Below are 15,353 nucleotides of genomic sequence, written 5' to 3'. Positions count from 1 at the left end.
ATAAAACTGCAACCACAGTTTCGTAACACAGCTACCTCTGCAGCACCTTCGCATCCATTTATCTTACTTACACTCCCCATTAACCTGCCCTAGATAAATCTGACAGGGTACCTATTACAGTGACTACAAAATGAGAAAGAAAAGACTCTGTATTCTTGAACATTTCTACCACAGATAAGCAATCTTTCTTCTTACTAAAAAAGAACATTTTAAGCCATTTCTTTAGTCATTCAACAAGTATTTATCAGGTGGTTACTACCAGGAAGAACTGGTCTAGCCATTAGGAATACAGCCCTGATGGAGCTTCATTCTATTGGGCGTATCAAGTAATAGACAAAAATCAAAAACATATTTCACACACAAAGACACACAGAGATAAGAGAAACAGAAAACAATAAAACACAGAAGGAGGATAGGAAGTACCAAAAATTGACAGGAGAGTTAATTTTTTAAATAGGGTGGTCAAAGTCAGCCTCCCTAAAAAATAAGACATTTGAGCATGGATGTAAAGGGAGGTGAAAGAATGAGCAATGAGGAGAGCAAATCTAGACAGTGGTGGAAAAATCTTTAAGAGAACCTAAAAATATACTAAAATCTAAATAGCAACTTATATATTCACAGTGGAGATTTATTTCACTTACCGGAGGATTGATTTCATATAATTCTTTATTCTTAGCAATCGTGTCATTTATCTTCTTCTGCATATGAGATATATGCTGCTCGTACGAGCCATCATTAGGAGTCTTCCCAGCAATCTGAATACCACCAGGCGTTGGTAAAGCTGCTAAATACACACCTGTGGCTGACTGGTAAAAATAATGGGGAAATAATCAGAAAAAAATATCTAAAGAATAATAGTCCTTAAGTTTTCATATTCAGGAATGTGGTCCTTGCCCTGGAGGAAAAAGATAATTAGCACCAGTGCTTGCATAGGACATATGTGGAAGGGCACAAAAAATCAGAACTGGTAACAGGGGTTGGTTACTTCCAGCAAGAACTGTGGGTAGGTCGGGGACAGCAGTGAAAGGATGATTTACTTTTCACTGCATACCCAACTGGACTTTAAAGTTTTTTGTTATGATTGTAAAAAACTGCACTGAAAAAAACACCTTATAAAAATATGATTGAAAGTTGTTAAAAAGTAAATTTTTCATGAATGAGTAGTTTACATTTAAAGTGGCAAAAGTAAAAGGGAAACATGCAAAGCAAGTAAAGAAACTGAGTTCAGAAAGGATAGGAAACTTAAGATCACACTGTCAATAAATGTGGGGAAGAGACTTGAATCTGTTTCCGACTCCGAATACCAAGAACTTTCCACTATACCATTCTGCCTCCATAATCACCAAGAGAGAAAACTTGATACAGACTTATTTTAAATATTTAATCAAATAACTACTAAATTGTGACTTTGTAACAGTACTACATGCCATTAGTACTGAAAAACTATTAGGGGAAATACAAAACAAGATAAAACACACACACACACACACACACACACACACACACCTATGTGCATTTATGTTTAAATATGCTTCTGTAAGTAAAGCAAAGCAAAAAAAAAAATGTATAAAAGTACAAACATCAAATTGTTAACATCAAAGGAGTGGAATGGAGAAAAGAGAAGACAATTCTTTTAACTCTGGATATTTGCGTATTTTGAATTGTTAGATTTGTTGTTGTTGTTACTGTTATTACACAATTGCCAATTTTGTAAAAGTCTTTCCTAGAAAGGGTATAGTACTCTATGATGAAGTCTGGGCAGCAGATGAAATTGATCCCCAGAAGCTCTTTCTCCTGGGTTGTTCATGTGTCCATGACTGCACTCACCACCCAGTCTCATGCTCAAGCTCAGAACACCTTCTGCGCCATAGTGCCCCATCTCTAACACTTTAACTGCATTCACTAATGAGGCAACAGCCCAGAATGGCTGAGAACACAAACTCCGGAACTAGACAGGCCTGGGTTTGAAATTGAGTTCCGGTACCTACAACCATATCACTTTGGACAAGTCTCAACCTATCACAGCATCCGTGTCCTCATCTTCTAAAGTGAAGATAATATTACATTCTTTCTGGAGCAGCCCAGTGCCGGACACCCAGGAGGCACTCGTCGGGGATTAGCTATCATGGAGGCAACTCTTGGCACCTTGAGATTTAACTGCACAGGCTAAAACAGCACAAAGATTAAAAGCTCAAACAGTTATAATGAGTGTCACTAGTGATCAGGAAGAAAAGATTAGTAAGAATCAGAAAAGGCAGTATTTGAGGCAGGCACTGAAGAATTATACCAGGGTCACAAACTAGTTTCCTGGGGCTCAACCATCAAGTGTTTGCTACAATTGGCACAATGTTCTTTAAACTTCTGAATCTAAACCAAGCTCTTAGTTCCGAAGACACCCACCAATAACTACAGTTCTGTATTCAGCCTGACTACACATTTATGTTATGCCCTCGCTAAGCCTGTGAGTTTTTAGATGGGTGAATTATAACGAACACTCTTTTCCCCAAGTTAATCTAAATATCAAGTATTTTAATATGAATCAGATTACCTTTATTAATCACTGCAAATTCCTCTTGTTAAAAAAGTGAGATTTCCTAATTAATCATCAACACACAATTATCCCCTACATACAGAAATTTGCATATTTGCTTTTATAGAAAGAACAGATGAAGCAGGAAACAATTTAGCATTTTATCTACAAATGCATACTGAGAAAAAGAAAACTAATTCCACAAATTTCTTTTATTTATTTATTTATTTATTTATTTATTTAGGCTGCACTGGGTCTTCATTGCAGCATGCTGACTTCTTAGTTGTGACATGTGGGATCTAGTTCCCCAACCAGGGATCAAACCTGGGCCCCGTGCATTGGGAGTGCAGAGTCTTACCCACTGAAGCACCATGGAAGTCCCCCATAAATTTCTTAAAATTAAATTTCTATGCATGTCTCAGAAAGATGACAGAGAATTCCAATTTGAAAAGTACTGGTGACACAGACAAAAATTCTGGCTGGCAAAGTGTGGAGAATATGAGAGAATTTCCATAAATATTTTGCAGGTATCTAGTTCTCTGGGTCTCAGGCTACTTAAAAAGGCAGTTTTCACTTTCCCCACTGGTAACTTTCTAGTCGGAACTTATTTTCTAATAAGCCAAGGTGAACATGAAGCTGAGATAAAGAGCTTTTCACTGCCTCACAATTTATTAGCGCTTCAGAAACACACGTATTTTATTGCACATTGCACTGCTGAGCACTGGTGCACATTCTCTCATGTATTGATTTTCTCCATTAAAACTAAAGATTCTTGCACAGCAACAGTCAGCTCTACCCACCACCAGAGCCTACCATCAAGCCTCTTAGATAGCCTCAACCACCAGAGGGCAGAGAGCAGAAGCAAGAAAAACTACAATCCTGCAGCCTGTGGACCAAAAACCACAGTTACAGAAAGATACAGAAGATGAAAAGGCAGAGGGCTATGTACCAGATGAAGGAACAAGAAAAAACCCCAGAAAAACAACTAAATGAAGTGGAGATAGGCAACCTTCCAGAGAAAGAATTCAGAATAATGATAGTGAAGATGATCCAAGACCTCGGAATAAGAATGGAGGCAAAGATTGAGAGGATGCAAGAAATGATTAACAAAGACCTAGAAGAATTAAAGAACAAACAAACAGAGATGACCAATACAATAACTGAAATGAAAACTACACTAGAAGGAATCAATAGCAGAATAACTGAGGCAGAAGAACGGATAAGTGACCTGGAAGACAGAATGGTGGAATTCACTGCTGCGGAACAGACTAAAGAAAAAAGAATGAAAAGAAATGAAGACAGCCTAAGAGACCTCTGGGACAACATTAAACGCAACAACATTCGCATTATAGGGGTCCCAGAAGGAGAAGAGAGAGAGAAAGGACCAGAGAAAATATTTGAAGAGATTATAGTCTAAAACTTCCTTAACATGGGAAAGGAAATAGCCACCCAAGTCCAGGAAGCACAGAGAGTCCCATACAGGATAAACCCAAGGAGAAACACGCTGAGACACATAGTAATCAAAGTGGCAAAAATTAAAGACAAAGAAAAAGTATTGAAAGCAGCAAGGGAAAAACGACAAATAACATACAAGGGAACTCCCATAAGGTTAACAGCTGATTTCTCAGCAGAAACTCTGCAAGCCAGAAGGGAGTGGCATGATATACTTAAAGTGATGAAAGGGAAGAACCTACAACCAAGATTACTCTACCCGGCAAGGATCTCATTTAGATTTGATGGAGAAATCAAAAGCTTTACAGACAAGCAAAAGCTAAGAGAATTCAGCACCACCAAATCAGCTCTACAACAAATGCTAAAGGAACTTCTCTAAGTGGGAAACACAAGAGAAGAAAAGGACCTACAAAAACAAACCCAAAACAATTAAGAAAATGGTCATAGGAACATACATATCGATAATTACCTTAAACGTGAATGGATTAAACGCCCCAACCAAAAGACATAGACTGGCTGAATGGATACAAAAACAGGACCCATATATATGCTGTCTACAAGAGACCCACTTTAGACCTAGGGACACATACAGACTGAAAGTTAGGGGATGGAAAAAGATATTCCATGCAAATGGAAATCAAAAGAAAGCTGGAGTAGCTATACTCATATCAGATAAAATAGACTTTAAAATAAAGAATGTTACAAGAGACAATGAAGGACACTACATAATGATCCAGGGATCAATCCAAGAAGAAGATATAACAATTATAAATATATATGCACCCAACATAGGAGCGCCTCAATACATAAGGCAACTGCTAACAGCTATAAAAGAGGAAATCGACAGTAACACAATAATAGTGGGGGACTTTAACACTTCACTTACACCAATGGACAGATCATCCAAAATGAAAATAAATAAGGAAACAGAAGCTTTAAATGACACAATAGACCAGATAGATTTAATTGATATATATAGGACATTCCATCCAAAAGCAGCAGATTACACGTTCTTCTCAAGTGCGCACGGAACATTCTCCAGGATAGATCACATCTTGGGTCTCAAATCAAGCCTCAGTAAATTTAAGAAAATTGAAATCATACCAAGCATCTTTTCTGACCACAGCGCTATGAGATTAGACATGAATTACAGGGAAAAAAACGTAAAAAAGACAAACACATGGAGGCTAAACAATACGTTACTAAATAACCAAGAGATCACTGAAGAAATCAAAGAGGAAATAAAAAAATACCTAGAGACAAATGACAATGAAAACACGACGACCCAAAACCTATGGGATGCAGCAAAAGCGGTTCTAAGAGGGAAGTTTATAACTATACAAGCCTACCTAAAGAAACAAGAAAAATCTCAAGTAAACAATCTAACCTTACACCTAAAGAAACTAGAGAAAGAAGAACAAACAAAACCCAAAGTTAGCAGAAGGAAAGAAATCATAAAGATCAGAGCAGAAATAAATGAAATAGAAACAAAGAAAACAATAGCAAAGATCAATAAAACTAAAAGTTGGTTCTTTGAGAAGATAAACAAAATTGATAAGCCATTAGCCAGACTCATCAAGAAAAAGAGGGAGAGGACTCAAATCAATAAAATCAGAAATGAAAAAGGAGAAGTTACAACAGACACTGCAGAAATACAAAACATCCTAAGAGACTACTATAAGCAACTTTATGCCAATAAAATGGACAACCTGGAAGAAATGGACAAATTCTTAGAAAGGTATAACCTTCCAAGACTGAATCAGGAAGAAACAGAAAATATGAACAGACCAATCACAAGTAATGAAATTGAAACTGTGATTAAAAATCTTCCAACAAACAAAAGTCCAGGACCAGATGGCTTCACAGGTGAATTCTATCAAACATTTAGAGAAGAGCTAACACCCATCCTTCTCAAACTCTTCCAAAAAATTGCAGAGGAAGGAACACTCCCAAACTCATTCTATGAGGCCACCATCACCCTGATACCAAAACCAGACAAAGACACTACAAAAAAAGAAAATTACAGACCAATATCACTGATGAATATAGATGCAAAAATCCTCAACAAAATACTAGCAAACAGAATCCAACAACACATTAAAAGGATCATACACCACGATCAAGTGGGATTTATCCCAGGGATGCAAGGATTCTTCAATATACGCAAATCAATCAATGTGATACACCATATTAACAAACTGAAGAATAAAAACCATATGATCATCTCAATAGATGCAGAAAAAGCTTTTGACAAAATTCAACACCCATTTCTGATAAAAACTCTCCAGAAAGTGGGCATAGAGGGAACCTACCTCAACATAATAAAGGCCATATATGACAAACCCACAGCAAACATCATTCTCAATGGTGAAAAACTGAAAGCATTTCCTCTAAGATCAGGAACGAGACAAGGATGTCCACTCTCACCACTATTATTCAACATAGTTCTGGAAGTCCTAGCCACGGCAATCAGAGAAGAAAAAGAAATAAAAGGAATACAAATTGGAAAAGAGGAAGTAAAACTGTCACTGTTTGCGGATGACATGATACTATACATAGAGAATCCTAAAACTGCCACCAGAAAACTGCTAGAGCTAATTAATGAATATGGTAAAGTTGCAGGATACAAAATTAATGCACAGAAATCTCTTGCATTCCTATACACTAATGATGAAAAATCTGAAAGAGAAATTATGGAAACACTCCCATTTACCATTGCAACAAAAAGAATAAAATACCTAGGAATAAACCTACCTAGGGAGCCAAAAGACCTGTATGCAGAAAACTATAAGACACTGATGAAAGAAATTAAAGATGATACCAACAGATGGAGAGATATACCATGTTCTTGGATTGGAAGAATCAACACTGTGAAAATGAGTATACTACCCAAAGCAATCTACAGATTCAATGCAATCCCTATCAAATTACCAATGGCATTTTTTACGGAGCTAGAACAAATCATCTTAAAATTTGTATGGAGACACAAAAGACCCCGAATAGCCAAAGCAGTCTTGAGGGAAAAAAATGGAGCTGGAGGAATCAGACTCCCTGACTTCAGACTATACTACAAAGCTACAGTAATCAAGACAATATGGTACTGGCACAAAAACAGAAACATAGATCAATGGAACAAGATAGAAAGCCCAGAGATTAACCCACGCACCTATGGTCAACTAATCTATGACAAAGGAGGCAAAGATATACAATGGAGAAAAGACAGTCTCTTCAATAAGTGGTGCTGGGAAAACTGGACAGCTACATGTAAAAGAATGAAATTAGAATACTCCCTAACACCATACACAAAAATAAACTCAAAATGGATTAGAGACCTAAATATAAGACTGGACACTATAAAACTCTTAGAGGAAAACATAGGAAGAACACTCTTTGACATAAATCACAGCAAGATCTTTTTTGATCCACCTCCTAGAGTAATGGAAATAAAAACAAAAATAAACAAGTGGGACCTCATGAAACTTCAAAGCTTTTGCACAGCAAAGGAAACCATAAACAAGACGAAAAGACAACCCTCAGAATGGGAGAAAATATTTGCAAATGAATCAACGGACAAAGGATTAATTTCCAAAATATATAAACAGCTCATTCAGCTCAATATCAAAGAAACAAACACCCCAATCCAAAAATGGGCAGAAGACCTAAATAGACATTTCTCCAAAGAAGACATACAGACGGCCACGAAGCACATGAAAAGCTGCTCAACATCACTAATTATTAGAGAAGTGCAAATCAAAACTACAATGAGGTATCACCTCACTCCTGTTAGAATGGGCATCATCAGAAAATCTACAAACAACAAATGCTGGAGAGGGTGTGGAGAAAAGGGAACCCTCTTGCACTGTTGGTGGGAATGTAAATTGATACAGCCACTATGGAGAACAATATGGAGGTTCCTTAAAAAACTAAAAATAGAATTACCATATGACCCAGCAATCCCACTACTGGGCATATACTCAGAGAAAACCATAATTCAAAAAGACACATGCACCCGAATGTTCATTGCAGCACTATTTACAATAGCCAGGTCATGGAAGCAACCTAAATGCCCATCAACAGACGAATGGATAAAGAAGATGTGGTACATATATACAATGGAATATTACTCAGCCATAAAAAGGAACGAAATTGAGTCATTTGTTGAGACGTGGATGGATCTAGAGACTGTCATACAGAGTGAAGTAAGTCAGAAAGAGAAAAACAAATATCATATATTAATGCATGTATGTGGAACCTAGAAAAATGGTACAGATGAGCCAGTTTGCAGGGCAGAAGTTGAGACACAGATGTAGAGAATGGACATATGGACACCAAGGGGGGAAAACTGCGGTGAGGTGGGGATGGTGGTGTGCTGAATTGGGCGATTGGGATTGACATGTATACACTGATATGTATAAAATTGATGCCTAATAAGAACCTGCAGTATAAAAAAACAAACAAAACAACTAATACTAAACTTTCATTGGGTTATTTGTATGGAAATATGTTAATATAAATGTTTCAGACATTACATGAAATTCCTAAAAATCTTATATTTGTATTTGTATGGAAATATGTATGGAAATATGTTAATATAAATGTTTCAGACATTACATGAAATTTCTAAAAATCTTATATTTGTATTTGTATGGAAATATGTATGGAAATATGTTAATATAAGTGTTTCAGACATTACATGAAATTTCTAAAAATCTTATATGTTCTGGTATAATGTTATAAGTAATAATCCTAGTTATTACTTTAAAATGTATATCTCAGAAATAACTAATTTTCTTGTCAACTGCATTATTATGAACTTTCATCAAATCTTTTACCGTGGTCATTTTTAAGTCTTTTGTCATTTACAGACAGTTCTGGGTGTACTCTGATGATTTTGCAAATATGTTCCTATAAAAGGGTTTCATCTTCAAGAAATTCATGGAAAAGACTCTGACAAGTACAGGTTTATGGTAACTGACTGTACTGCTGAACTGAATGAATAAGCATTTTCAGAACTCTGATGAAAAACTGATGAACTCATAAAAGTGCTAACAAAAGATCAAGATGAAAAAAAAACAATTAATCACATGGGACTGAGTGAACTGATGAGGATGAGTATAATTTTTGTGACTTTCTGTCTGAATTAAAAAAAAAAAAAACCCCACAAGGACTCAGAGGCAAAGAATATACAAATCAATTTTCACTGCAAAGTAAAGGAGCTGTTACAGTGGAGGATTACTGGACTGAATGTCAATATTATAACATAGTATGAGTGTGTTTCATGTTTGGTAATTGTAATCATTGTTGCTTTTGTTGTGGTCATCCATGTACAATGCTTGGTGTCAGTCTATTTATCTCTTGTAAAAATAAAATACAGTGTGTGTGTGTGAAAAAAAAAAAAAAAAAAAAAAAAAAACTAAAGATTCTTTTAGCACAGTGGTCCTCCCCGCTCAGGAGTGATTTTGTCCCCCAAAGGACATCTGGTAACGTCTGGGGACAGTTTTGGTTGTCACACTGTGGGGAAGCTGTTAGCATCTAGTGGACAGAGGCCAGGAATGCTGCTAAACATCCTACAATGAACAAGACAGCTCCATATAACGGAGTTATCCAGCCCCAAATGTCAACAGTGCCAAGAAGGAGAAACCCTGTTTTAGCAACGTACAAACAATAATAAAGTTCAGAACAGTGGTGGCCAACTTACAAAACAAACTATACATGGCAACTCTTAGAAATCTGACCATAGGAATTATGATCAGAATACAAAAATATAATAATAGTATAAATATAAATAAATTTATATAATAGTTTATTAATTTCAAATAATAATCTTATAAATATAAAAACATTTGAAAGCCTATCACTAGATTTTTTTTACTTCTTATAATGTCCCTAAAGCCTTAAAAGCCTTAATGCCAGATCTTTAGATAAGTCTTTTTAGAAGACTCTTTGAATCACATAAAACAATCTACAACTACAGGAATCACAAAACAAAACCAAAACATCGAAACTCACCGCTAAGCCCATCAACATATTTTCACCCACTGAGATCTGAATTCTCAGTCCAAATAAAGCGTTCATTCCTTTGAGTTTTAGTTTATTCATTAGCTGAGTATGCACTTCATATTCCATAAATGGCAACAGATTACTGATAGCTGTGGCATTTGCTTCTGCTTGTGCCTTCTTTTTTAAGCGACACAACCTGTTAAGGAAAATAATTTAGTCAGCGGAGAGTGTTCTTGGTACAATCTTAAGAAATGTCCAATTTTTTTAAAGTTTCTAAAAGTGTGCTTGATAAAACATTTAATTGTTTCAAACGGACTTCTTAAGTTTTATCAATAATCTTTTCTGCCATTTTTTTCACTGTACACACTTTTGCTAAAAGTCCTATTTGAATAAAAAGGAAAAAAATCTCAAAATCTCTAGAAATGAAATAAATACTGATCAAAATCACTAGAGAATATAATTTTGCATCTTAGATTTCATAACTCCCTGTGATCATATAATGGGTGGATAGCAAAGGAAAAAACTTAATTTACTCATTAAAAGAATACAAAGCCTACTTGAGTATACACCATGTGCCAGGCACTGTTCTAGGTGGTGAGCATTGATCAATGAATAAAACACAAAGGCACTGATCAATGAATAAAACACCAAGTCCCTGTTCATGCTTATATTCCAGTGGGGGCAGAGGGGAGGGGAGTAGGAATAAACAAAGGAACAAGGCAACCACAGATAATGCTTAAGAATCCAGTCTGTGCAGAAAATAAACCAGGTGAAGAAAAGTGAGAATAACTCGACATAAGGCCTCACACAGCAGAGATGACACCTGAACTGGGATCTTAAAAGCACGATGGAATTGGGAGTGCTGGAAAAAGACAATGACAGAATGGAGCTGGCATATTAGAAGAACCAAAAGGAGACCACTGCAGGTCAAGTGAAGTGAGCAACGGTGAGGGCAGCACAGATGAGGGTGCAGTTAAGCATGGGCATGAGCATGTTAGGGGCTTCGGGTCATGGTGAGGAGTTTGATTTTATTCTGCCAGCAATGGGAACCCCCACATAGGTTTTAAGTAGTAACACAATCCAAAGTATATTTTAGGACATCGTTTATACTGCTACACAGAGAATGGAGTAAAGGTAAGAGAACTGATGTGGGGATGGCAGACAAGAGGCTTAAATTTAGGTAAGAGACAATGAGAGCCTGAACTAAAAAAGGTAGCTGTGAAGATGAAGGAAAGATCCCCAAACTGGCAAGCCAGGCTATTTAGGCCAACAGTTCTCAAACTCTGCCTTGCATCAGAACCATCTGGAGGGCTTGTTAAAAAACAATTACCATCCCCAGAGTTTCCGATTCAACAGGTCTGGCACGTGACCTGAGAATTTGCATTTCTATACGGTCCCCCAAAGATGGTGATGCTATTGGTCTAGGTACCACACTCTGAGAACTGCTGATGAAGACTAATCCCCTCTTACCTAAAACAGAAAAAAAAAAACTGAATAAACTATATCTTTAAAAATCTTCCTAAAAGCATCACAGGACCAGGGCAAGGAGCAATGCAGGGTACAAACATAAGGAGGTAGCATAAGGAAATTCTTTTGTGGTGGTGGGACAGTTCTGTATCTTGACTGCGGTGGTGGTTTTCACAAATCTATTTGTGGGATAAAACTGCATAGACCTATACATATATACACAAATGAATGCAAGTTTAAAAAAGTGTAAAACTGAATAAGGTCTGTAGCACAGTTAACAGTATTATAACAATGTCAATTTCCTAGTTGATACTATACTACAGCTGTATGAGATGTCACCAATGGGGGAAGCTAGTTGAAGGGTACACAGGACTCTATACAATTTTTGCAACTTTCTGCGAGTCAAAGCAAGTAAAACACAATGAACAATAACCAGCAGAAACAACAGGAAAAAAAAGATTTTAGATATTAAAATCATCAGTTACAGAATCAATCACAGACTATGGTATATGATATATTTGAAAAAGAACAAAATAAAGCTTTTGGGAATAAAAATAGATTATCAAAAATTTTAAAACCCAATTATTAGGTGTAATAGCATATTAAAGACAGCTGAAGAGAAAATTAAAGAATTGAAAGATAAATAAGAAAATATCCAAAATATAACATAAAGAAACAAAAAGATTAAAAAACATAAGACAAGAAAATAACAGACATAGAGGAGGCAGTGAGAAAGTCTAACATACTTTTAATTGGAGTATCAAGAAGAGAGAACAGATGAAACACAGAACTAACCTAAAATTTTTTTTAAATTCATGAAAGACACCAATCTACAGATCCAAGAAGCCCAAGGTATAACAATTAGGATAAAGAGAACTCCATACCTAACACTTCATAGGGAAACTGCAGAAAACCAAAGACAATAAAATAGCTCACACACAGCCTGAGGGGAAAAAATAGACAAAGTTCAAAGGAACAACATTTAGTCTAATAGGTTATTTCTCAACAGTCGCAATGAAAGCCAGAAGGCAGTGGAAGGGTATCTTCAGTGTGCTTAAAGAAAATAACTGCCAGCCCAAAATATCTTTTAAAGATAAAACAGACTCATTTTCAGACAAGTAAAAATAGACAGTTCACCACCAGCAGATCCACCAAAAAAAATACTCAAGGAGATAACTCAAGCAAAAGAAAAACAATCCTAAATGGAAGGTCTAAGATGCAACAGGGAATGAAAGCAAAAGTAAATGGATTAGAAACATACTTTAGAAGAAGATGTAAGATGCCTTTGTAATAGCTTTGATATGGGGAGGTAGAATACCATATCTGGAAGAAAGAACTGGATAGAGCAAGTATCACTTATTAAAACAGAAAAGACCAATATGAAAGAAATGGAGAAAATCAGCAGTTCAATTTGGAACAAGTATGAGATGCCTAAGGAAATGATGTGTAAAGCAGACAGGAAAGTATATGGGTCTGAAACTCAGACGAAAGTTCTGGACTAGAGCTATAAATTTGGGAGTCCTAGACTTACAGACAGCATACAGACTTATAGGAGTTGATGAGTTCAACTAGGGAGAAAGCTTTGAAAGGGGGTCCAAACTCACGGCTCTCAAGGAACAAGAAATGAGGAGGAATCAACAAGGAGACTGAAGACTATACATAAAGGTAGGAAAAAGGAGGAGGTGTGGCATTGTGAAGTCAAAAGTTTCAAGAAGGAGAAAATGATCAAGTGTGTGATTATTGCTGAGATGTTAAGTAAAATGAGGACAGAAATGCTCAATGGATTTGGTAGCCTGGCAGTTGTTGGTGACCTAGATAGCTGCAGCTGTTTCCTGTGTGCCAACCACAATTTAGCATTTCCTATTCCAGTACACTTTAAAAGGAACTCTTAACAGCTAACTGAAGTTGTAAAGGAAACACCACATAGCACTGTTCTTAAGAAGATGAAAAAGTCAATTTCCACAATGTATTAGATATTTAATGTCATTAAAGCATACTGAGTCACACCCCCAGCCTGCAACAGGTTAATTAATAATCCTCATAATAATACACATTTGTACAGAATTTCAATGTCTAAAACTGCTTTTGCATATAAACTTATCTGAGTTTCATAAAGAGGATATTTTTCCTCCATATTTTCCATACAGTAAAGTAAGAGGTTCAGATAGAATTGCCAAGCCTGCCCAGGATCACACAGGTAGGAATGAGCAGATATTTGAAAATACGTCTATTTGACTCCATACCCTATACTCCTCCAAGGACCCCAAATACCGTCTTCACAAACATACCTTGCTTGAATGAGACAACCTTTTCCAATAACTGCTGCATCCATTGGGAGGTCTATAGTTGTAAAGAGAACATCGGGAACTTTTTGTTTCCTGCAGTTATAGCAATATGTGAGATGAGCTGGAAATGGCATATTCAGTTCATCATATGGTATATGGCAAAATCCACAGCCTGCAGGCAAATTTTCTTCTAGCCTATTAAGAATACATTAAGAAAAAAAAAGGTATTCTTGAAAATTCTATGCATTTTTTCAAAAACATATATTACACATCCAGTACTAGTATACAAACTACACCACAACTTCGACCATAGTAAGTACCACTATGACTGATAAGAAATGACCAGGAAATCAGAACCATGCACTGTGCTATGAAAGAAGAGGCTTATACAAGTAGAGTCATTTTGCATCAATTCTTATGTCTGATGACTTATCACCTGACAAAAACCACTATCATTCCAATGGTTTTTCCTTTGGGATACAACATAAAAACAAATGGCTAGACAATAAGCATGACATTTTTCTACTGTGTGACAAAGATAACACAAATAAAATCACAAAATAATTCCTAAGAAAAGAAACTTTTTAACCAACCTAACAATTTGAAAAAAATCTATGGTTAAAAACAAATCTATTTAAGAGGAAAAAATATAAGTTAAAGCTAGGCATACTCTAAAGTTTCTAATTTATGATGTCTGTTTTAGCATTTCTGCAAAACCAAAACACCTGTGTTTCAGAAATGAATATCCATCATACATAAAGCACAAATGAACAACCCACAACCTCCCCATTCATTGTAAAATGTCTGTTGTACTGTGCTGTTTATGAAATCATTTTAGAATGATTAAGTATTTATTCAGTCATTAAATATGAGGAAATGAGGAGAACAGGAAGGGAAACAGAGGGAAGCTCCATGGAGAAGTCCCAGCTTTCACAGAGCCACATCTTCTATGGCTCTGGTAAGATGTGGGTTCTCAAATCCCTTTCATCTAAAGCAACCCTTTAAAAGTTGAAATTTGGCAGGTAGACACATTAAAAAGGGAAAAGAAAACTCATACAACACCTACCAGGAGTCAGGCTTTCTGCAGATTCTTTGTGTACATTATTTCACTGAATTTTCACAATAACCCTCTAAATCAAATTAAGTTTCTCCCAGATATTATTCTTTTATTGTTGAGATGGCATTCTCGCCTATTAGAAGTAACAGGGGAATCAGACAGATCTGGGCAGAGCTGTGTGGCGCTGAGCAAGTCATTTAACCTCTCAGAGCTTCCTCTATAAAACTGCAACAACAATATCTACCTAGAAAGGGTCTTTTTTGTTTTTTTGAAGATTAAGTAAGAAAACTATAGCTAAATACTCACCCCCCTGTAATATAACACCCAACAGAGGGCAACAAAAACTAGTTCCACTTGGCCTGAAACCAAGCTGAGATATTAAGTAACTTGCTCAGTCACACTAAGTGCTAAGTAGCAGACCTCAGATTTTTATGCCAGTTTGTTTGAATCCAAAGCCCATGTGTTAAAAGGGGACACAGAAAGATGAAAACTGGGGCAATTTTTATTAACTAAACACCTCACAGAAATTTGAACATAAGTGGTGTAACATCATAAGGCATAA

The 15,353-nt window shown here is 36.2% G+C and overlaps 1 protein-coding gene across 25 annotated transcripts in view; it reads right to left on the bottom strand.

Annotated features, from left to right (window-relative positions):
• Positions 1-15,353, bottom strand: part of C2CD5 (C2 calcium dependent domain containing 5) — a 94,621-nt gene that overhangs the window by 22,838 nt on the left and 56,430 nt on the right. For all 25 annotated transcript variants that reach the window (XR_014252326.1, XM_082419616.1, XM_082419626.1 and 22 more), the window contains 3 exons: positions 13,738-13,929; positions 9,992-10,178; positions 642-806 (listed from right to left, as the gene is read on the bottom strand). Coding sequence is in view for 24 of the 25 variants with exons in the window: in XM_082419616.1 (XP_082275742.1) it covers positions 642-806; positions 9,992-10,178; positions 13,738-13,929 (544 nt within the window). In the remaining variant the exon portion in view is untranslated. The remainder of the gene's footprint in view (positions 1-641; positions 807-9,991; positions 10,179-13,737; positions 13,930-15,353) is intronic.

The sequence above is a fragment of the Balaenoptera physalus genome, assembly GCF_965194825.1.
Source record: "Balaenoptera physalus genome assembly, chromosome: 13".
In the NCBI taxonomy this organism is placed as follows: Eukaryota; Metazoa; Chordata; class Mammalia; order Artiodactyla; family Balaenopteridae; genus Balaenoptera; species Balaenoptera physalus.
The sequence above is the reverse complement of the archived record's forward strand: the minus strand, read 5'-3'. Positions and strand labels throughout refer to the sequence as shown.